Source organism: Macaca mulatta, chromosome 1, assembly GCF_049350105.2.
Source record: "Macaca mulatta isolate MMU2019108-1 chromosome 1, T2T-MMU8v2.0, whole genome shotgun sequence".
In the NCBI taxonomy this organism is placed as follows: Eukaryota; Metazoa; Chordata; class Mammalia; order Primates; family Cercopithecidae; genus Macaca; species Macaca mulatta.
Window position 1 is genome coordinate 204,471,342 of NC_133406.1, and position 22,083 is coordinate 204,493,424.

The following is a 22,083-nucleotide window of genomic DNA, read 5'->3' on the forward strand; positions in this document are numbered from 1 at the left end:
GGGCTGAGGCCCCCCCTTGACTCCCTTACCCTAGCTGCACCACCCCCACCCACCAACCCCACGACACAGCACACCTGCCCGCGTTCACTTCACAGCCAGCGGAAAGGCAGAAGGCCACAGGCCTGCACCCAGCCTCACACACAGAGCAAGTGCACGCGCATTCCTCACTCACAACGCATTCCTTACCGGCAAACGCCTGGGCACACGTAGCCCTGTCCCCACAGTGCCTTGGGTTCATACATTGCAATGACACACACACACCAGGCCTCGGGACCCTGACCTAGAGGCTAAGGTCCTACTAGCCCCGGTGTAAGCATGCGTGCTGGGCTGGGCCGTTCACGTCTTCACCGAGGTGCGTTCAAACGAGAGGGCAGGGGTCCCTCTGAGTGGACAGGGAGGCCAGCTGGGAGGGGTCCGAGCTCGCGAGAAGGCCCGCTCGGCTCCTCCCCGGCGCACAGCTGGATTCCGGAATCTAGGCCGTCAGAGCCCGATCCCGCCTGGGCCCCTCCTGCCCGCCATTTCTCCAGCGCGCTGCTGGCGTCGGAAGGAGACACCATCCCCCGCCCCTCACCATCCGGTGGATAAAAATAGCCGCGCGCAGGCCTTGGGAACGGTAATGGGAGCCACATGTTGGACAGATGTGCCCGGGAGGGACCGTCAGGAATGCGGAGGCCCAGGCCCTGCCCCCGCGCAGACCCCGCCCCTAGCGACCAGACCGGCGTGGCCCCTTGCGAGGCAGAGTTTACTTTCTCGAGTTTCCCAAAGTCGTGTGCAAGGACGTGGGTGGCCCCAGCCAGGACGGGCCGCGGTCCCTTCCCAGGCCCGCCCTCAGTAGGTCTGCGTCTGCGCGTGGATGATGCGCGGGGTCTGGGACTTCTGGGTCCCCTGCATCACCTGGACCTGGCCGGGAGTGAGGTGGAGACTGTGTCAGGGGGCCACCCGCCACCAGCCCGCTCCCGCCAGGACCCGCGCCTCACCTCCAGCCGCTGGCGCTGCTCCTTCTCGCTCTTCAGCTCCTCCCAGATGTCGGTCAGCTTCCTCCTGCGGGCCAAGGCGGAGGTGAGGCGCTGGGCAGGTGAGGGCTAGGGGGGACCCTACCTTCCACAACCCCCGCCGCTACCCACTCACTCCAGCTGCACCCCCATCAGCTCCAGCGCCCTCCTTAGAGACTCCACCTCGCCCCTCAGCGACGTTACATCGACTCCCTCATTCTTGTTTTCCGTGTAGTTTTGCGGAAGCAAGGAGGGGAGCGTGAGTGTCTCTTGGGAGTCTGGAGACGGCTTGATAGGATGTGTTTTTTGGGCAAAGGCTGTATCTATAGGGGGCACCTCCTCTTTTGGAGCCACTTCCTCTTTCAGGGTCACCTCCTCTTTGGAAGCCACTCCCTCTTTGGGGAGCATCTCCTCCTTGGAAGCCACTCCCTCTTTGGGGAGCACCTCCTCCTTGGAAGCCACTCCCCCTTTGGGGAGCACCTCTTTGGAAGCCACTCCCTCTTTGGGGAGCACCTCCCCTTTGGAAGCCACTCCCTCTTTCGGGAGCACCTCCTCTCTCAGAGGCCTTTCCTCATTGGGGGATGCCTCCTCTTCAGGGGTCCTCTCCTCTTTGGAAGGTGCCTCCTCTAGAAGCGTTGTAGCCTCTGCCTGGGGGTGGGGCTTCTCAAGAGCAGGCCTGGACGCTGGCCCAGACTTCAACTCAGCCTGGTGTGGGGAGCTGTCCCCTCTAACAAGGGGGCATTTCATCTCTCCCAGGCACCTCTCTGAGGAAGGAGGCTGGAGTGGGGGTGCCTCTGGTGTGTGGGCCTTCTCCTGGGATGATGGAGCCTCTTTGGCTACAAAGGACTTGACCTTCTGCAGGGCTTCCTCCGAAGAGAAGTGATGGAATTGAGTGTCATCTCTGGTGGACACCTCTTCTTCAGAAAGCTCTGGGGTCAAGACCTTTTCTCGGGTGGGGGCCTCATCCCCCAGAGGGGCCATCTTTGGATCAGGGACTTTATCCATTGGTGGGACTTCTGGGCCACTGGCCTCTTCCACTGAAAAGAGCCTCTCTGGAGTGGAGGGTTTGTCCACAGTCAGGGCCTCCTCTGGGATGGAGTTCTCTGGGATAGAGGCCTTGTCCTCTGGAGTCACCATCCTCTCTGGGGTGGGGACTATGTCAGGAGCTGGGATCTTCCCCGAGGTGGAGTTCCCTGGGATAGAGGCCTTGTCGCCTAGAGTGAGGGTCTTCTCTGGGGAGGGGACCTTGTCAGGAACCGGGATCTTCTTGGAGCCGGGGGCATTCTCTGGAGCTGGGGGCCTCTCTGGAGTTGTGGTCTTGTCCAGCATGGGGGTTCTCTTCACAGAGGGGGCCTTTGCTGGGCTGCTGTGCTCTTCCTCCTGCCATGATGGGAGGTGAAGTCTCAGCTGAGGTTGAGTCTGGTTCCCCTTGGCCTGGGAGACTTCGCCTGTGCACACCACAGCTGGGAACCAGCCTCTGCCCAGCATCCCCTCTCCCATGTCTCCTGCCCCTCACCTGACTGGACACAGAGCGTTGCTGGGGAGTCTGGGTTTTGGATCGCTTTCGGCCAGGGGGACACGAACCCCCGCTTTGGAAGCCACCATTGGGGCCTAAGAGAGCAGAACTTCAAGGACCCAAGCCTACTCTGACCCTCAGTCTCTTCCCACCTCTGTCCGTCCGCACAGCCACCCCATCCCTGTCCTCCCGTCCTCCCTGCACTGGAGGGCAGCCCTTACCTGAGTCTCGGGAAGTGAGCTTCTGACTGTCCCTGCTGGGTGTCCGAGATGTCCTGGAACATATCTTCATCAGGCCCTCAGGGTGGGGCACAGGGAGGGGTGTTCCTTCTACCCTCCTCCTTCCCCCAACCCCATCCTGCTCCTTACTTGGCTTTGCTGGGCCCAGTGGCGGCTGTCGCTAGTTTCTTGACTGTGGGGAGGGATGTTTTGGGCATCAACTTTTTTGGTTCCTTAATAGGAGCTGGGAAGAGAGAGGAGTGGAGCATTCATCCATCTGACAGTCGCTGGCCCTGTCTTGTGCTCTATGCAGGGGACTGTGGGCAGGAGGCTAATCTTGTCTGAGTATGCGCCACCACACCCGGCTAATTTTTCTATTACTATTATTATTATTATTATTTTGAGACGGAGTCTCGCTCTGTGCCCAGGCTGGAGTGCAGTGGCGCGATCTTGGCTCACTGCAAGCTCTGCCTCCCGGGTTCATTCTCCTGCCTCAGCCTCCCTAGTAGCTGGGACTACAGGCGCCCACCACCATGCCCGGCTAATTTCTTTTTGTATTTTTAGTAGAGATGGGGCTTCACCGTGTTAGCCAGGATGGTTTTGATCTCCTGACCTCGTGATCCGCCTGCCTCGGTCTCCCAAAGTGCAGGGATTACAGGCGTGATTACACTGCGCCTGGCCAATTTTTGTGGGTTTTTTTTTTTTTTTTGAGATAGAGTCTCGCTGTCGTCCAGGCTGGAGTGCAGTGGCGTGATCTTGGCTCAGTGCAAGCTCTGCCTCCCGGGTTCACCCCATTCTCCTGCCTCAGCCTCCTGAGTAGCTGGGACTACAGGTGACCGCCACCACACCCAACTAATTTTTTGTATATTTAGTAGAGACAGGGTTTCACCGTGTTGGCCAGGATGGTTTCGATCTCCTGACCTCGTGATCCGTCCACCTTGGCCTCCCAAAGTGCTGGGATTACAGGCGTGAGCCATCGCGCCCAGCCCACCCTCAGAATTCTTTATCTTCTCTCTCATTTACTCTCTAGAGATACCACCCAGTCTTATCGATTTAATTATCAATAAGTCAATGATTCCCAAATTTTCATCTCTAGCTCCTTCCTCTCTGACTCCAGACTCATATCTGACTTCCCTCTCAATACTTACACTTGGAGAGCTGATGGGCATCACACTGTTAGCATATCCCAAACCAATCTCTTGCTTCCCAAACCCATGACCCTTGAATCTACCCCTCTCCCCACGGTCCCCATCTGGCCCATTTACCCACTTGTTTGGATGACAGATGACTCCTTTTATTTCCTTGTGAGGCACATCCAAACCATCAGTAAATCCTGTCCACACTACTGTCCAGGTATTTCCTGAATTCCATCACTTGTCACCACCTCCACCACTAAGTGCTCTAGATCAAGTCACCGTCACCTTCACCTGGACATTCCAACAGCCTCCAACCTGGGTTTTGGCTGTACCCACCCCACCTAGAGTGTGTTCTTCCCACAGCAGCCAGACTGAGCTCGTGTTCTATTGGGGAAGCAGACATAAATACAAGGAGTAAAATACATAGTGTATTAAAGAGTTATTAAGTGTGACTGACAAGACTAGGCAGAGGGGCTGGGCACGGTGGCCCACACCTGTAATCCTGGCACTTTGAGAGGCCAAGGTGGGCAGATCACTTGAGGTCAGGAGTTCAAGACCAGCCTGGTCAACATGGTGAAACCCCGTCTCTACTAAAAACACAAAAATTAGCCAGGCATGGTGTCGTGCACCTGTAATCTCAGCTACTCCAGCTGAGGCAGGAAAATCGCTTGAACCCAGGAGGGCAGAGGTTGTAGTGAGCCAAGATCGCGCCACTGTACTCCAGCCTGGGTGACAAGAGTAAAACTCTGTCTCAAAGAAACAAAACAAAACAAAAAAACACTAGGCAGAGGAAGGAACCATTTTAAATGGGGTGGCCAGAGAAGGGCACACTAAGGTGACATGAGCATCGCCTGAAGGCAGTTACACACAGTGACATTCAGATCCTTAGGAAAACAGCCACTCTGGCTTGTGCACAAGTGCTGATGTTAACTCCTATATATAATCACACGCAGATACGTATACAAATCCACAAATCTGACGGTGGGGGCATGGATCCCACAGCCAGACACCAGGCTCTGAATTTCAGCTCCACTCCTTGCTAGTTGTGTGGGAACTTGCCAAGTGATCTATGCCTCAGTGTCCTCATTTATAAAACATGGACAACTAACACACACCTTTGTAGGGTGGTTGTGAGGTCTGAGTGACTTTTAATACATGCGAGGTGCCCAGAAGACTGTTTGGCAGCCAGATGGTCAAAGCTCAGTAAATGTTAACTTTGACTTCTGCTTCTTTTTTTCTTTTTTTTTTTTTTGAGACGGAGTCTCGCTGTGTCGCCCAGGCTGGAGTGCAGTGGCGCGATCTCGGCTCACTGCAAGCTCCGCCTCCCAGGTTCACGCCATTCTCCTGCCTCAGCCTCCCGAGTAGCTGGGACTACAGGCACCCGCCACCACGCCCGGCTAGTTTTTTGTATTTTTAGTAGAGACAGGGTTTCACCATGTTAGCCAGGATGGTCTCGATCTCCTGACCTCGTGATCCGCCCGCCTCGGCCTCCCAAAGTGCTGGGATTACCGGCGTGAGCCACCGCGCCCGGCCGACTTCTGCTTCTTACACGGTTATGGCTGATTAGATGCTCTGAAGGGTGCTCCCATCAGAAAGCAATTATATCCTGCTGAGGACACAATTTTGAGGCACTGTTGGAGTTAAAAGGTAAAGGAGGTCTACAGAAGAGAGGACTGGGCCAGGTGCAGTGGCTCACACCTGTAATCCCAGCACTCCCAGTGGCTCACGCCTATAATCCCAGCACTTTGGGAGGCTGAGATGGGAGGATCAACTTGAGGTCAGGAGTTCAAGATCAGCCTGACCAACATGGTGAAACCCCATCTCTACTAAAAAATACAAAAATTAGCCAGGTGTGGTGGCGGGCGCCTGCAGTTCCAGCTATTTGGGGGGCTGAGGCAGGAGAATCGCTTGAACCTGGGAGGTGGAGGTTGCAGTGAGCCAAATCATGCCATTGCACTCCAGCCTGGGTAACAAGAGCAAAACTTAGTCTCAAAAAAAAAAAAAAAAAAAAAAAAGATAAAGATAAAGAAAAAAAGAGAGAGAACTGAAGCCAGAAAGGCAGAGGGAGGGCAGCTCTGCTCTGTGGCTACTGAGCCTGGGCCCTGTGGTGTGAAGCCAGGGCCCTGGGCTCTGCTTCCTCAGCTCACCACAGGCCCCGAGCTCAGTACCACACAGCAGTGCCACCTTTCTTCAGGAGGACCGAAGCGGCTTCTGGTGGGTGGTGTTCTCTGGCCACTGGCAGAAGTAAAAGCAAATTCTCGGCCGGGTACGGTGGCTCATGCCTGTAATCCCAACACTTTGTGGGGCCAAGGCAGGTGGATCACCTGAGGTCAGGAGTTCGAGACCAACCTGGCCAAAATGGTGAAACCTCATCTCTGCTAAAACTACAAAAATTAGCCGGGCATGGTGGCACATGCCTGCAATCCCAGCTACTAGGGAGGCTGAAGCACGAGAATCGTTTGAACCCGGAAGGAGGAGGTTGCAGTGACTGAGATCACATCACTGCACTCTAGCCCAGGTGACAGAGCAAGACTTCATCTCAAAAAAACAAAACAAAAAATAAAAGCAAATTCTCGCTGGAAGAAGTCTTCTTCTACTAAGACCTGCAAGAGTCCCACAGATTAAAATCCAGCTATCAGCTCATAAACAAAGGTCACAAAACACGCCAGAGGGCAGGTCACCAAGAATGGAGTCAGCAGACACAACATACAACAGATACTGGAAGTGTCAGGTAGAGAATACTGAATAGCTATGTATAACATATTTGAAGAAATTCAGGATGTGCATGGAACAAAGGACAATCAGGAATAACCACACAGGTTTGGAAAATTACCACATAGAAAACGGAAATACTAGAGATGAAAAATAGCATTCTTGAAAAAAAAAATGCAACATAAATCCACTTACTTATATGCATATTGCTTTTGTTGCCGGTACAGGTTACAGAGCAAACAGAGCCAAAAGGCTAGAGAGAGAATTTATAAACTAGAGGTGCAGTGAGACAAGGAATGCACAGAATGAGAGCAATGTTAGGAGGGAGGAATGACAGAAGCAGGGCTTGGCTCTGGCTGAATGAGGTGGTGGACAAATCCTCTCCTCACAAGGCAACTATGAAGCTGGACAAAAATGATCCAACAGGCCGGGCGCAGTGGTTCACACCTGTAATCCCAGCACTTTGGGAGGCCGAAGTGGGCGGGTCACCTGAGGTCAGGAGTTCGAGACCAGTTTGGCCAACATGGTGAAACCCCCTCTCTGCAAAAATACAGAAATTAGCCGGGCATGATGGTGGGTGCCTGTAATCCCAGCTACTCAGGAGGCTAACAGGGGAGAATCACTTGAACCCAGGAGGTGGAGGTTGCAGTGAGCCGAGATTGTGCCATTGCACTCCAGTCTGGGAGACAGAGTGAGACTCCTTCCCTACCCCCAAAAAAAGAAAAAAAAAAATCCAACAACCATTTCAATGCTCTGGAAATTATCCAAAGGCATGAGATAATTTGCGAAGGATTTTTTTTTTTTTTTTTTTTTTGAGACGGAGTCTTGCTCTGTCACCCAGGCTGGAGTGCAGTGGCCGGATCTCAGCTCACTGCAAGCTCCGCCTCCCGGGTTCACGCCATTCTCCTGCCTCAGCCTCCTGAGTAGCTGGGACTACAGGCGCCTGCCACCTCGCCCGGCTAAGTTTTTGTATTTTTAGTAGAGACGGGGTTTCACTGTGTTACCCAGGATGGTCTCGATCTCCTGACCTCGTGATCCGCCCGTCTCGGCCTCCCAAAGTGCTGGGATTACAGGCTTGAGCCACCGCGCCCGGCCTTTTTTTTTTTTTTTTTTTTTTTTTGAGACAGTCTCGCTCTGTCACCCAGGCTGGAGGGCAGTGGCGCGATCTCGGCTCACTACAACCTCCACCTCACAGGTTCAAGCGATTCTCATGCCTTAGCCTCCCAGATAGTTGGGATGACAGGCACCTGCCACCACGCCCTGCTAATTTTTGTATTTTTTGGTAGAGACAGGGTTTCACCACGTCGGCCAGGCTGTTCTCAAACTCGTGACCTCAAGCAATGTGCCCGCCTCAGCCTCTCAAAGTGCTGGGGTAATTTGCAGAGCATTTTGTATGCTTGATAATGTTCTTGCCTAGGGCTGCTTTCATCCCCGGCCCCTCAGCTTGGTCCACATGGATGTTCTGCGGGGTAGGGCAAATTGAGGATCAGCAGCTTCACTGGCTAAGTTGAAGGCATCTCAGTTTGGAGTGTAATCTTGGGATCTGACATTGGTTCAAAAGCACAGCCAACCAAAAAATTAGATAAATGGGACTTCATCAAAATGTAAAACTTTTGTACATCAAGGGATACCATCAAGAAGTGAAAAGACAACCTGAAGAAAGAGAAAAACTTTGGGAGGATGAGGTGGATGGATTACAAGGTCAGGAGTTCAAGACCACTTGGGCAACATGGTGAAACCCCATCTCTACTAAAAATACAAAAATTAGCCAGGTGTGGTGGTGCACACCTGTCATCCCAGCTACTTGGGAGGCTGACCCAGGAAAATCGCTTGAACCCGGGAGGGGGAGGTTGCAGTGAGCTGAGATTATGCCACTGTATTCCAGCTTGGGCAACAGAGCAAGACTTAAAAAAAAAAAGGGAGAATGGGAGAAAATATTGCAAACCATATATGCATATATGTGATTAGGGACTTCTATCTAGAATATATAGAGAACTCTTCTAACTCAATAGCAAAAAAAGACAAATAATCCAATTTTTTAAATAGGCAAAGGATCCAAACAGACATTTCTCCAAAAGATATAAGCACATGAAAATATGCTCAGCATTATTAGCCATCAGAGAAATGCAAATCAAACCCATAATGAGATACCACTTCATACCCACCAGGACAGTTTTCATTAAAAAGATAACAGAAAGAGCTGAGTGAAGTGCCTCACAACTGTAATCCCAGTATTTTGGGAGGCCAAAGCAGGAGGATCACTTGAGCATAGGAATTCCAGATCAGCCTGGGCAACATAGCAAGACCTTTTCTCTACGATGAACTTAAAAACTAGCCAGGTGTGGTGGTGCACACCTATAGTCCTAGCTACTCGGGAGGCTGCAGTGGGAGGATCACTTGAGGTCTGAGGCTGCTGCGAGCTCCAATTGTGCCACCATACTCCAGCCTAGGCAACAGAGCAAGACCCTATCTCTCCAAAATAAAAGAGTATACTATGAACAACTTTATGCAAATAATTAGAAAACTTACATAAAATATACAATTAAAAACATGTAACTCCACAACTGATTGAAGAATTTTACCCTGACTTTTGTTTAACTATTAAAGAAATTGAAGAAGTTGTTTAAAATAATCCCACAATAAAAAAATATGGCAAGATGAATTTACAGACAAGTTTTACCAGCTTGCAAGGAAAGATGATTCCCATCTTATTTATTTATTTAGAGACAGAGCCTCGCTCTGTTACCCAGGCTGGAGTGCAGTGGCGCGATCTCGGCTCACTGCAACCTCTGCCTCCTGGGTTCAAGCGATTCTCCTGTCTCAGCCTCCTGAGTAGCTGGGACTACAGGCATGTGCCACCACACCTGGCTATTTTTTTGTATTTTGAGTACAGACGGGGTTTCACTGTGTTAGCCAAGATGGCCTCGATCTCCTGACCTCATTATCTGCCCGCCTCAGCCTCCCAAAGTGCTGGGATTACAGGTATGAGCCACCATGCCCAGCCGATTCCCATCTTATATAAGATCCACCAGATAGACCAGGCATAGTGGCTCACACCTGTAATCCCAGCATTCTGGGAGGCCAAGCCAGGCAGACCACAAGGTCAGGAGTTTGAGACCAGCTTTGCCAACATGGTGAAACCCTATCTCTACTAAAAATACAAAAAAATTTAGCCGGATGTGGTGGTGCACACCCGTAGTCCCAGCTATTTGGGAGGCTGTGACAGAATCAAGTGATTCTCCTGTCTTAGCCTCCCAAGTAGTGTGCACCACCATGCCCAGCTAATTTTATATTTTTATTAGAGATGGAGTTTCACTATGTTAGCCAGTCTGGTCTTCGAGACCAGGGCGCAGTGGCTCACGTCGGTAATCCCAGCACTTTGGGAGGCTGAGGCAGGCGGATCATGAGGTCAGGAGTTCGAGACCAGCCTGACCAACATAGTGAAACCCCGTCTCTACTAAAAATACAAAAACTAGCCAGGTATGGTGGTGCACACCTGTAATCTCAGCTTCTTGGGAGGCTGAGGCAGGAGAATTGCTTGAACCCGGGAGGTGGATGTTGCAGTGAGCTGAGATTGCACCACTGCACTCCAGCCTGGGCAACAGAACAAGACGCTGTCTCAAAAGAAAGAAAAAAGAAGAAAAACGAAAACTAGATTCAAAATCAGGAACATGACGATGATGTTCACCATCACTATTTCTATTTAACATCATATGAGAGATCCTAATTGCTATAATAAATTAATAAAATGAAATTAAAAGGCAGGAATGAAGAGAATGAAACAAAAATTATTCACAAATGACATGTCTGTCTTCATAGGAAACTTATAAGAATCTACAAATGAATTACTAGAAATAATCAGAGTTTAGCACCATGGCTGGCTATAGAAACAATATACAAAAATCAATGCATTTCTGTATTCCTGCAATAAACAGAAGAATGTCTGTTTTTTTAAAGACACATTAAAAACTCTGAGATACCTAAGAATATCTGGGAATAAACCTCATGAAAAATTCTAGTTTTATGGCCGGGTGCAGTGGCTCACGCCTGTAATCCCAGCACTTTGGGAGGCCGAGGCAGACAGATCATGAGGTCAGAAGATCAAGACCATCCTGGCTAACATGGTGAAACCCCATCTCTACTAAAAATACAAAAAATTAGCCAGGCGTGGTAGTGGGCGCCTGTAGTCCCAGCAAGTCGGGAGGCTGAGGCAGGAGAATGGCATGAACCTGGGAGGCGTAAGTTGCAGTGAGCCGAGATCGCGCCACTGCACTCCAACCTGGGCGACAGAGCGAGACTCTGCCTCAAAAAAAAAAAAAAAAAAAAAAAAAAAAATTATAGATTATAGTTTTATGTATAAAACTAAGCCAGGCACTGTGGCTCACGCCTCTAATCCCAGCACTTTGGGAGGCCAAAACAGGAGAATTGCTTGAGCCCAGGAGTTCAAGACCAGCCTGGGCAACACAGTGAGACCCTGTCTCTACAAAAAGATTAAAAGATTAGCTGCACATGGTAGCTTGTGCCTGTAGTCCCAGCTACAAGAGAGGCTGAGGTGGAAGAATCGCTTAAGCCCAGGAGGTGGAAGCTGCAATGAGCTACAATTGCCACTGCACTCCAACCAGGGTAACAAAGACCCAATGACCCTTTCTCAAAAAGAAAAAAGAAACCCCCAAAATTGTATAAAACTCACATGTAGAAAATAATAAATGATGCTGGAACAACTCATTGTCCATAGGGAAAAAGGTATAATTGTATCACTCATTAAAATTATTACTACATGAATAAAAGCGCTAATATGAATAGCATCATTTTAAAAGTTTTAATATAGATGATTATCCTTCTAAACTTGGAGCAGGAAATGATTTCTTTTTCTTTTTTTTTTTTTTTTGAGACAGAGTCTCACTCTGTTTCCCAGGCTGAAGTGCAGTGGTGCCATCTAGGCTCACTGCAACCTCCATCTCCTGGGTTCAAGCGATTCTCACGCCTCAGCCTTCCAAGAAGCTGGGATTACAGGTGCCCGCCACCATACCTGGCTAATTTTTGTATTTTTAGTAGAGACGGGGTTTCACCATGTTATTCAGGCTGGTCTCAAACTCCCGACCTGGTGATCCACCTCACTCAGCCTCTCCAAGTGCTGGGATTACAGGCATGAGCCACTGTGCCCTGGTCTCGAAGACCAGACTGGCTAACATAGTGAAATCCCATCTCTACTAAAAATACAAAATTAGCTGGGCATGGTGGTGCACACTACTCAGGAGGCTAAGACAGGAGAATCACTTGAACCTGGGAGGCAGAGGGCAGTGAGCTGGGATTACACCACTGCACTCCAGCCTGGGATTACAGGGATGCCCACCACGCCTGGCTAATTTTTATATTTTTAGTAGAGACAAGGTTTTGCCATGTTGGCCAGGCTGGTCTTGAACTCCTAACCTCAGGTGATCCACTTGCCTTGGCCTCCCAAAGTGCTGGGATTACAGGAGTGAACCACTGTGCCTTGCCAGTGGGTGTTAAATTTTATAACATATGTGTTACATATACTTTTGACATGTGTCAAATATTACATTAAAAGATAAGTAAGGCTGGGTGCGGTGGCTCACGCCTGTAGTCCCAGCACTTTGGGAGGCTGAGGCGGGTGGATCACGAGGTCAGGAGATCGAGACCATCCTGGCTAACATGGTGAAATCTCGTTTCTATTAAAAATACAAAAAATTAGCTGGGTGTGGTGGCAGGCGCCTGTAGTCCCAGCTACTTGGAAGGCTGAGGCAGGAGAATGGTGTGAACCCAGGAGGCAGAGCTTGCAGTGAGCCGAGATCACGCCACTGCACTCCAGCCTGGGCAACAGAGCGAGACTCCGTCTCAAAAAAATAAATAAAAAAAGATAAATAAAAAGACATTCTACAGACTCACGGACAGAGCTATTCACTGACAGATAAGATATGTGAACATATACAGTCTTATATATGAAGAGACAGATTCATATGTTTCCTTACAAAATGAAACAAATCTATACCCACCAAGAGCCACATTCTCAAGACACACAGAGAAACACTAACATATTAACACACACACAAACTGACCCACACATTGATTCACATACATTCCTACCCAGCTCTTGGCCCACAGGTGAGGGGACTCCTATAGGGGCATACTGGACCACTGGGGTGCTGTGGGTGTTTATAAGCAACTGGACCAGTGGGTCTCCCAGAGAACACCCCCCAATCCTGGGTTCCCTGGGCACTCACCTGATTGCCGAGATACCACTTTCCGTGGGACCAGCTTCTTGATCTATGCAGAAAAGAAGTAAAGGGTGAGCATCCCTAATCTAAAAATCAGAAATCCAAAATGCAGGCCAGGCACAGTGGCTCACACCTATAATCCCAGCATATTGGGAGGCCAAGGTGGGTGGATCACTTGAGGACAGAAGCTCAAGACCAGTCTGGTCAACATGGCAAAATCCCGTCTCTACTAAAAATACAAAAATTAGCCAGATGTGGTGGCATGCACGTGTAATCCCAGCTACTCTGAGGCTGAGGCAGGAGAGTCGCTTCAACCTGGGAGGTTGCAGTGAGCGTCGATCCTGCTGCTGCACTCCAGTCTGGGCAACAGAGCGAGACTCTGTCTCAAAAAAAAAAAAAAAAAAAAAAATTCGAAAATGCTCCAAAATCTGAAACTTTTTGAGTGCCAATATAACGCCTTAAGTGGAAAATTCCATACCCGACCTAACTCATGTTACAGGTCTCGTCAAAATTTTGTTTCATGCACAAAATTATTAAAAATATTGCATAAAATCACCTTCAGGCTATGGTTTAAGGTGTATATGCAACATAAATGAATTTCGTGTTTAGGTCGTGTACAGGTCCCATTCCCAAGCTCTTTTTTTTTTTTTTTTTTTTGTTGAGATGGAGTCTTGCTCTTGTTGCCTAGGCTGGAGTGCAATGGCACAATCTGGGCTCACTGCAACCTCCGCCTCCTGAGTAGCTGGGATTACATGAGTGCCACCACGCCCAGCTGATTTTTGTATTTTTAGTAGAGACGGGGTTTCACCATGTTGGCCAGGCTAGTCTTGAACTCCTGACCTCGTGATCCACCTGCCTCGGCCTCCCAGAAGTGCTGGGATTACAGGTGTGAGCCACCGCGCCCGGCAACTATCTCATGTATATGCAAAAATTCCCAAATCCGAAACACTTCTGGTCCCGAACCTTTTGGATAAGGGATACTCAACTGGTATTATATTCCAAAAGGAGCTGCCACATGTCTAGGTCCACCCTCATTTAGTGACCCTTCAGTTAGGTCCGGAGAGTGCCATGATCCCCACCTTTGTCCAAAATAGCCTGCCCCCACCACCTGAGTGTCTTGGCTCTGTACTCACTGGCGGTGGTGGGAGTACGAAGTTGTCTGGAAAAACTCCTCTTCGTCCTTGACATTCTCCTTCCCACCAGCCCTTATCCTCTGTGGTCTGGGAAAGAAACACGCCGGTGGGGAGGTGAGCCAGGTCCCCCAAGGTCCTTTCCGGGGTCCCACTCCTTCTTATAGATGTAATTTCAACATTTATTTTAGATTCGGGGGTACATGTGCAGGTCTACCCTTTCTCAACACCCACTTCCTTGGGCCCCCCCACCCTGTTCCTCTCACACCTTGCTGAGTACTTTCACCACGTCCCCCCTCCGCAGCGTCAACTCGTCTGGGGCCTCAGGCTGGTAGTCAAACAGGACCCTGTAGGCCTCAGGGTGGGAGACTGGGAAGAGGTCAGTCCACTGTCCTCTGAAGCCAAGCCTCCCCCATTCATCAGCAGCCCCCGCCTCCATCAGCCCAGCTAGCCCCAAGTCACAACCTTGGGAGTGGCTGAGGGGGTGGGGGACCCTTTGGATGGGTGCTCACCTGTCTGCAGGTAGTCTGGAGGGCTGTCATAGGCCAGGCTGCTCAGCTAGTGGGGGAAGGGGCAGGGAGGAACCAGATGAGCCTCCAACCACCCCAAGAGGAACTCACCACCTCTGTGCCCACTCTGAGCCAAGTTACCTTGGGAGGCCGCTGGGGACCAGGGCTGACTGAAGGCATGTCTGGGTTACCAAAGCCTGGTGAGGGACAGTGAGGTTAGGGAGGGTGCTAATTCACAGGTTAGGTCATGGGAGAGGGTCAAAGGGGTCACAGGGTCAGGATATGTGAATCACAGGCTCATGCCACTGGGAGGGTCATTGGAGATTGCGAGTCACAGGGTCGAGGTCTCACTTGGGGGCCCACTGTCCAGCAATTCCACAAAGTTGGATGGGAAGGCTCCCAGCTGCCCGTTCTTCTTCCCCAGCCACCAGCCGTCCTCAATCTGGGGAGGGGGTAGGACGCAGGGGCATCTGGTTCTGCCCCAAGGATCCCTAGGATAATCTTCCACCCTTGGTTCTGCCCAAGCGCCCCTTCCTCCCTCTATCCCGTGCTTCCCCATATCTGCGCCGTTGCCATTCCCACTGTCCACACCCTCACTTCCCACCCCACTCACTTGGGAGGCGTGTTCCATCTTTCCCCTAACGGTCCCATCACCTCACCCCTCACCTCCTTTATCATTTCCACGATCTCCCCAGCTTGCAGCTTCAGCTCGTCCGCCTGCTCTGGGCTGTAGTTGAAGTTCACTTTGCACCATCTTTGGGGCCCCGGGTATTTGGCAGGATGACCTAGCACCGGACAAGCGCACCGCAGCTCGAGCCGGACGCCCCAGTACGAGGAGCTGGGGGTAGCGCGAGGCGCGCACGTAGCCTTTGGTACCTCCAGCCCCGCCCCAGGGCGGAGCATTGTACTCGAGAACCAATCACAGGCCGCAGAGCGGACCCGGGGCCCCGCCCAGAGCCGTGCCCGTCACCAAGAGTTAGAGGCGCCGGGGTCGCACTGACTCTGCGCGCCCGCCCACCGGACCCCGTACCGGACCTTGCGCTCACCTCGGCGGCGCGCACAGCGCGGTCTCCGCGCCTCTCTGGAACCCCGCAGGGTCTCTGGGATCTCCTGGGAATCAGGGCACGGGGAAGGCGCTTTCAGCTCCCGCGGGGCGCGCGCTGAGACCCCACAGCCCGCCCCTGGCTCGGCCTCACCTGCACCAGGCGCTCTGGGAAGAGGCCATAGCGGCCCCCCAGTTCTCCGCGAAGCCAGCCCCGCGCGGGCACCCAGCGCACCTGCCGGACCACGTCCCCAGGCGCCAGACTCAGCTCGTCCTCCTTCTGCGCGCGGTATCCGGCCAGGACGAGGACCTCTGCGGGCGGAAGACGGGGCCGGCGCGCGGCTCAGAAAGACCCAGGCGGGGCAGCCTGGCCAGGGCGGGCGTGTCCCCAGACACCGTAGAGGGCAGCGGGGGCCGGGGGGTGGTGTGGGCTCTTGCCATGTCCACGGTTGCAGAGAGAGGCCACCTCAAAGCCTCCGCACTTACCCATGGTTTCCGGGGCGCCCTCCAGAGCCTGGCAGCTCCCGCTGACGGCCGAGTACTGGGCCCGCGCAGGGCGCGACCGGAGGCAAGACAGTATGGTAAAGGAGGCGTAACCGCCAGCCGATAGGTCGGGCCAGGTGCTGGGAGTGGGTGTGGAGAGGGGGCGGCCCGGCTCAGCAGGTTCAGCCCCCAACCCCGGGGTGAGGAGGACTCTAGGGTCTCTGGCCTGTGCAGCGGTTACAGCTCCGTCACAGGCTTTTCCCGCCTACCTAAATTTTAGGCCAGCCGCCTCTCCCTTTCGCTCAGCTTTTGCCCGGAGGCTCCCAGCTACAATTTGCACAGAGCCTTCCCAGGCCCACCCTCCCCCACCTCACAAGCTTTTGGCTCCAGGGGAAAAGGTGGGGAGAGGCACATACCAGGGTGGGGTCCCCCAGCAGGTAGCAACAGCTCTAAACCGGCCTTGAGTGAACGAAGTGGCTGCCCTTGTACCAGCAATAACTTTTGAGTGGACACTTCCAGTCTTTCTTGCAAGGCGTACTCCTCTCTGGCCGCGTACCCACCCTCTACCCCCATATAGGAGACAGCAAAGACCCCTGCTTTGGGGCCAGAGGTCTGGTTTGGTTTGGTTTCAGAAAACACCTCCAGGTTCTCCCTGGGAGTTAGGCAGGGAGAATGAACTTTACGAGCTTCCAAGGTTTCTGCTCACAGTTGAGCCCCCAGCCGGCAGGAGTCTGAATGTTAGGGCCCACCTATGGCCAGTCCATGTGGGATAGGCTCTTTCAGGTAGAAGGCTGAGCCTACTAACCACATCCCTTGACCCCTGCCCCACCACCACGGAGGAAGCCAAAGTCCTTGCCTATGACACTAGCGGAAAAAATCTGTTTCTCCTGGGGTGTCCAAGGTACACAATGCTCCTCCCAGGAACGACTGTGTCTGTCTGGGACTTCAGCAGCCTGCGCAAGGCCCCACAGGCCCTTTGTCTTTCAGGTTTTCTGAAACTGTTGTGAGAAGTTATCTACCACCCTCAACACACACACACACACACACTCAGGGTGACAATGAACAAAGCCCGTTTACATCTGCCACTTCATTTATTTTATTTGCAGGAGGAGTTGAAACAAATTTTAAGGGAGATTTTCATTTTCCCCCTAAACATGAATCATTCAAGTAAAACCAACTTAACTATAGAAATGTAGCAAAGTAAGGGGAAAGCAGCACAACAACCCAAGAGGCAAAGGCTGGGGGGAGAGGTGGGTGCAGTCCGCATATAACATATGCATAAATGCCTTATGATTCACCTGCTCAGGACCGCCTCCCCAGAAGGCAAGCACAAGGACCCATTTTAAGAGGATGTTTCCCCCCAAACATCTGAGAATGCTTCAACTTAAACAGCTTAAGGTTAAAGACAAGAAAGAAAAAAAAAAACTAAAAAAACCCCATGAACCACCCAGCCATAACCACCTTCCTTAATCGATCACAGGAGTTTCTTTTCATTTTATAAAAAGATTAATAAAAAATATTGAAAAAATTTTCTCATCTTATATTTGTAAAGATAATAGAATTCATAAGTTTCTTAGAAAACAGACCAGACACTGCCCTCCAGTTTCCACCCCGTTGCTGGGAGGATCAGCAGGACTAGAAAGTTTGGGATACTGGAGCTGCTGGTGGAGAATAGGGAAGTCCAGCCCAGAAGAAATCAGGAAATAGGGCTCAGGGGCACGTGAGGTGTGGTTAGGAGCAACTCCACGTGATACATGGCTGCGCAGAAAAGGGGAACACAAGGTGGTCGGAAAGGCCTTAAACTCCTCCTTGACATACAAAACCGGTTTTTACAAAGAGCCAAGCAGTTTGGTCCCAAACTGAGGTGAACACTTCAAAGTTTATTCACATGCTTTGTTTTCTCTTTCAAGAATCAAAGTTTCCCAAATTAAATGTTTCTAATATTACTACATATGCCTAAAAAAAGAAAAAAGAAAAAAAAAAAAGAAGGGCTTTTAAAATCAGGACAGGGGAGAAGAGATTGAAAATCATCGAATTAGTCCTCTTAGCTCCAAATGAAAAGAAATTAGAACAAAACTGTTGGTTTCTAATAGGAAACAAAAATCCAAGCATCGCTCTCCCGCCCTACCCCTGCCCCCACCCCCACACACCAACAACAAATGAGAAAAACAGCGAAAGCCCAATGCGTTGTGTTCTGCTCAAGAACTGGGCCTGACCCCCGGGCTCCACGGCCAGCCTCCTCTGTCCAGTGGGAGACAGTGCCAGGGATGCCTTTTGTGGTAGTACAATCTGCACGGCTGGTGGGGGGTGGGGGTAGGATTTACGCAATCTTCTTGAGGTTCCTCTGTTAAGCCAGCCATCTTCCCAGTGCCCCTCTCCCCTGGGCAGGAATCCCGTCAATGGTGGCCCCTACTCGGCTGTGGGCTGTATATTGTCCTTCTCTTCTCGGTTCTCTGTCCCACTCTCGTCGTCTTCAATCTCCCCTTCCTCCCCACTGAACTTGTCATGGGCCCACTTGGGGCTGGTACTTGATTTCCGGAACATGAACCGGCCCCGACCCCGAGGAAAGGCTCCTCGGCCCCGGCCCCGGCTCACCCACTTGTCACTGCCTTCTCCTTCACGGTCATCATGCTGAGGGGAAAGAAAATTGCCATCAGTGCCAGAGTGAGTAAGATGTGGCCAGAGCTCTCTCCTCTGCACCCACCCAAATGTGCCTTTCCCAAAAGAACCTGTGCCCTAAACCCAGCCTTTTGCTCCTTTTCTGCACTTCTCCCTGTCCCCTGCTCCAAAAATGCCAGTGGTTCAGATCCACAAGAATATCAGTTGAGTGATTTAGAAATTTTAAGGTAACAGCTTGAGCATTGTAATAATGATGAGGACGATGATGATGATGATTCACTGAGCATGAACCCTTCATAGTTTAAGGAAAATAAAAAAGTCACTGAGCACTGAAGTAAGACATTTATATACTATCTCATTTAATCCTCTTATCTATCCTATCACCTCCCACTCTGCAAACGAGGAAAAAGCTTAGGAACTTTAAGCAACTCCATATGATTTAGTATATCCTCTCTCAAAGGATGGGTCTGAGAAAGCCAATCACACCAAAACGTGAAACTCCATGTGAACTGGGTTGCTAAGCAGTTAAGAAAGGAGGCAATGCGGCTGGGTGCAGTGGCTCATGCCTATAATCCTAGCACTCTGGGAGGCCGAGGCGAGCGGATTGCCTGAGCTCAGGAGTTCGAGACCAGCCTGGGCAACACGGTGAAACCCCTGTCTCTATTAAAATATTAAAAAAAAAAAAAAAAAAAAAGCCAGGCATGGGGGTGTGTGCCTGTAGTTCCAGCTATTCGGGAGGCTTGAGGCAGGAGAACCGCTTGAACCCAGGAGGCAGAGGCTGCAGTGAGCCGAGATAGTGTCACTGCACTCCAAATGCTCAGAATCCAATGCTGGGGCTGGGGCTCTTCCTGACCCTCCAACTCCACTCTCATTTTGTATCTCCCCTGTTTTATGCAAGGAGGCAGTGTGACAAAGTAGGAAGAACACTTAACCTACATTTCATTTTTTTTTTTCTTTTTCACTTAGTTCAAGGAAAGGATTAACCTACATTTCAAACAATCCTTGCTCTGACAATCTCATGAGACAGAAGGAGGGATCCAATCAAACAATGAATGAGAAAACATTTTGAAAACCAGCAGTCATTACCTTATCAGCCCCAAGACTTCAGAACCTAAACCACCCCCCACACAAGCTTGGGTCTTAGGCTCTTGGAGCTCAGCTCAGCAGAAGTGTCAGCTTCTTCTGACCACGGCTGCTTGTTCACACTAAATGAATCAGGCTGGCAATACTCTCTCAGGTGGCAGATGGGGCAAGGGAGATGGCCTTTAATCCTTCCCCTACAGCAGTCCCACTCCAGCACCCAACCTGGGCCCATCCAACTACAATTCCCTAGAGATAAGTTCAAAGGTCCTCTAGTAGCCTCAAAGCAGCTACCAGCAGCAGCAACCCTAGAAAAGGGATGGTGGCCATGCACAGGAAACACAATACCTGTTTCCTAGCTGTCCAACTGACAATACAGATTCATTCCAGCCATTCTAGCAGGTGATGGAGATTCAGCTGCTCCTTTACCTTAGTTATAACACTCACACCGGCCTGGATCTTCGCCCTGCTGTTACATACCAAGGCCAAGAGTGCTCACTCAAGGCCAGGTACTTCAGCCTATAAAAGTTCTAATCTGAAGGAGGCCCAGAGTGCAGGGGAATGATTAACAGCTTAGATGAGAGAAGCCCCAGTGGCATTTCATTTTGGAGAGACATCCCTTTCCTCAAAGAGATCCTGAGCTGTCTTTCTTGTCATTCTTGCATGAAGGAGTGGCAGTGAGGAACAGCAGCATTGGGGAAGGGTTATGGCTCTATCCACAGGAATGAGGGAGACTGAGGGTGGGGTGGTGGTTGAGCAGTAAAACAAGTTCACAGACTAAAAAGACAAGACCAATGCTTCTTGCTTATCTTGGAAACCATAAACATCTTCAATGATAAACCCTTTGAAGACCAGGACTGCCTCTCTAGAGGACACCCATCCAGTTAGCACACCCCAGTGCAATATTCCTGCACATAAATTTAATCGCAGTTTTGGACAAACTAATTAAGGCCTGGTATCAGCTACTGTGGGTGTCAAAGGCCCTCTGACCCTTCCTGGTTATCCCCAGACACATACCAAGTAATACTTCTTGCTTTTGGGTGTGTACTCTGGGTCCCACTCCTCTTCCCGGTTTCTTTTTTGAAAATCGTTGTTGCTGTTGTTGTTATTGTTCCCAGAGTAGTTGCCTCTGCCCCAGCCTCTTCCTCTGGCTCGAAACTGCTATTGCAATAAATGAGGGAAAAAGGAACAAAGGATCATGCCAGGAATGGGGAACAAACCCCCCTGCTTTCTGTTCAAACACTTTTCTGGTGTGGAACAGACAGCTGTCTTCCAGTCATATGCTGGTCAGCTGGTTTCCAGCCATTCCCTTTCTGCTCATTTCAAGTCTGTAGCCTACACAGAGGACAAACCTGCCCCAAGGGCCTCCCTATAAACAGCAGTAGTCGAAGTAAGTGGGGGAAGTTCTGAGACCAGAAGCTGTAAGAGGCTTTCTAGCTAAGTGATTATGAACAGAAAAGCAACAAAAAACGGAAAGGCCAGGAAATGTGGGAAGGAGAACCAAAGATTCCAGGGTCTTTGGATTGGATTACTTATGTCAAAGGCAACAAAACTGGTATTCTGATGAAACATAATCAGAGTTGGTAGGAGCAAGGAGCTTACAGAAAGGGGGAGAGGGGAGGGTCTTACAAAGGTTCCTCGAGCTCTGCCACCTCCTCTTTCACTTGGACCCACAAAGTCTTTGGTCCCCAGTCTTGATTTGTCAAAGCCCGTGGTGCTCTCCTCTCTTTCCTCTGTCTCTTCAGTGTACTCTTCTGCTTTGTAGGAGTGAGATGACTGGGAGGAAGAGGAGGAGGATCTGGACCTGTCTCTTGCTCTCCGATGCTTCCTGTGAAAAGAGAAGAGCCATCAATCATCTTCTAGGGGACACTGCTTGGCTGGGGCCTCATGGATAAGCACAGGACAATCAAAAGTGTGCCTGTGATGAAGAAACTAATGATGAGTAACCTTATAAAACCAGCTCACCCCCAACCTACCAACCCAAGATACTTCCCCTCAATTCTGTCAGTCATGTTCAGTGACACATCTATATCTGAGTCTGTGATAAACATATGACATACACAGAAGCAGGAACAAAACACAGTCCATGGCCTCCAGTAGCTCAGTCTAAGATACAGGCATGAATTGGTAAGGAAATTAACACTATATTGAGAGCTCCGAAGTATCTGGTATTGGGCCAGATAAATAGCTCTGTATATTATCATCGGTTAGTGCTTTCTATTACTTTTATTTCTTACAGGAATGCTACCTGTCTTATAGGGTTCTCTAAATAAACAATGTGTTTAAACACTTTATACCAACATAGCTGGCATGCAGTAAAGGGCAATATGACTCAGTATTATTTCCCTCATTTTATAGGTAGGAGGCTCAGGTGAGAGAGCCAAGCAGAGCCCGGATTCTAACCTAGCTC

At 50.7% G+C, this 22,083-nt stretch overlaps 2 protein-coding genes across 18 annotated transcripts in view; both read right to left on the bottom strand.

The window, feature by feature from the left end:
* Positions 1–608: 608 nt before the first annotated feature.
* SH3D21 (SH3 domain containing 21) lies at positions 609–16,621 on the bottom strand. 8 transcript variants are annotated; one of them, XM_077963906.1, is made up of 18 exons: positions 16,391–16,619; positions 15,978–16,032; positions 15,646–15,803; positions 15,496–15,559; positions 15,116–15,234; positions 14,591–14,646; positions 14,453–14,498; positions 14,209–14,309; positions 13,944–14,030; positions 12,817–12,859; positions 2,877–2,970; positions 2,730–2,782; positions 2,509–2,603; positions 1,542–2,372; positions 1,437–1,505; positions 1,129–1,400; positions 978–1,041; positions 609–900 (listed from the first exon to the last, which is right to left on the bottom strand). In XM_077963906.1, the coding sequence occupies exons 1-18, from the start codon at positions 16,545–16,547 to the stop codon at positions 829–831; spliced, it is 2,436 nt and encodes an 811-aa protein (XP_077820032.1). In that variant the 5' UTR covers positions 16,548–16,619; the 3' UTR covers positions 609–828. The 8 variants fall into 8 exon arrangements, with proteins under 8 accessions (XP_077820032.1, XP_077820021.1, XP_077820003.1 ...); XM_077963895.1 differs by having other exon boundaries at positions 1,437–2,372; positions 16,391–16,620; XM_077963877.1 differs by having other exon boundaries at positions 1,129–1,439; positions 1,473–2,372; positions 16,391–16,618.
* A 425-nt stretch (positions 16,622–17,046) lies between these two features.
* THRAP3 (thyroid hormone receptor associated protein 3) overlaps positions 17,047–22,083 on the bottom strand; it is a 105,471-nt gene continuing 100,434 nt past the window's right edge. For 5 of the 10 annotated variants that reach the window (XM_015135110.3, XM_077993226.1, XM_077993249.1 and 2 more), the window contains 3 exons: positions 21,303–21,501; positions 20,691–20,834; positions 17,047–18,605 (listed from right to left, as the gene is read on the bottom strand). In XM_015135110.3, the coding sequence (XP_014990596.1) occupies positions 18,384–18,605; positions 20,691–20,834; positions 21,303–21,501 (565 nt within the window). In that variant the 3' untranslated portion in view covers positions 17,047–18,383. 10 annotated transcript variants of the gene reach the window in all.

Bases quoted from the DNA above. Each gene is read 5' to 3' on its own strand.
- SH3D21 (XM_077963926.1), bottom strand. From the start codon at position 16,547: ATGGGGGTAGAGGGTGGGTACGCGGCCAGAGAGGAGTACGCCTTGCAA. The intron at 15,560-15,645 runs GTGAGGCCGAGC...CCTGATTCCCAG, and splicing joins TCCCAGAGCGCCTGGTGCAG to GAGATCCCAGAGACCCTGCG. The intron at 2,971-12,816 runs GTGAGTGCCCAG...CTCTCTTCCCAG, and splicing joins AGTGGTATCTCGGCAATCAG to CTCCTATTAAGGAACCAAAA.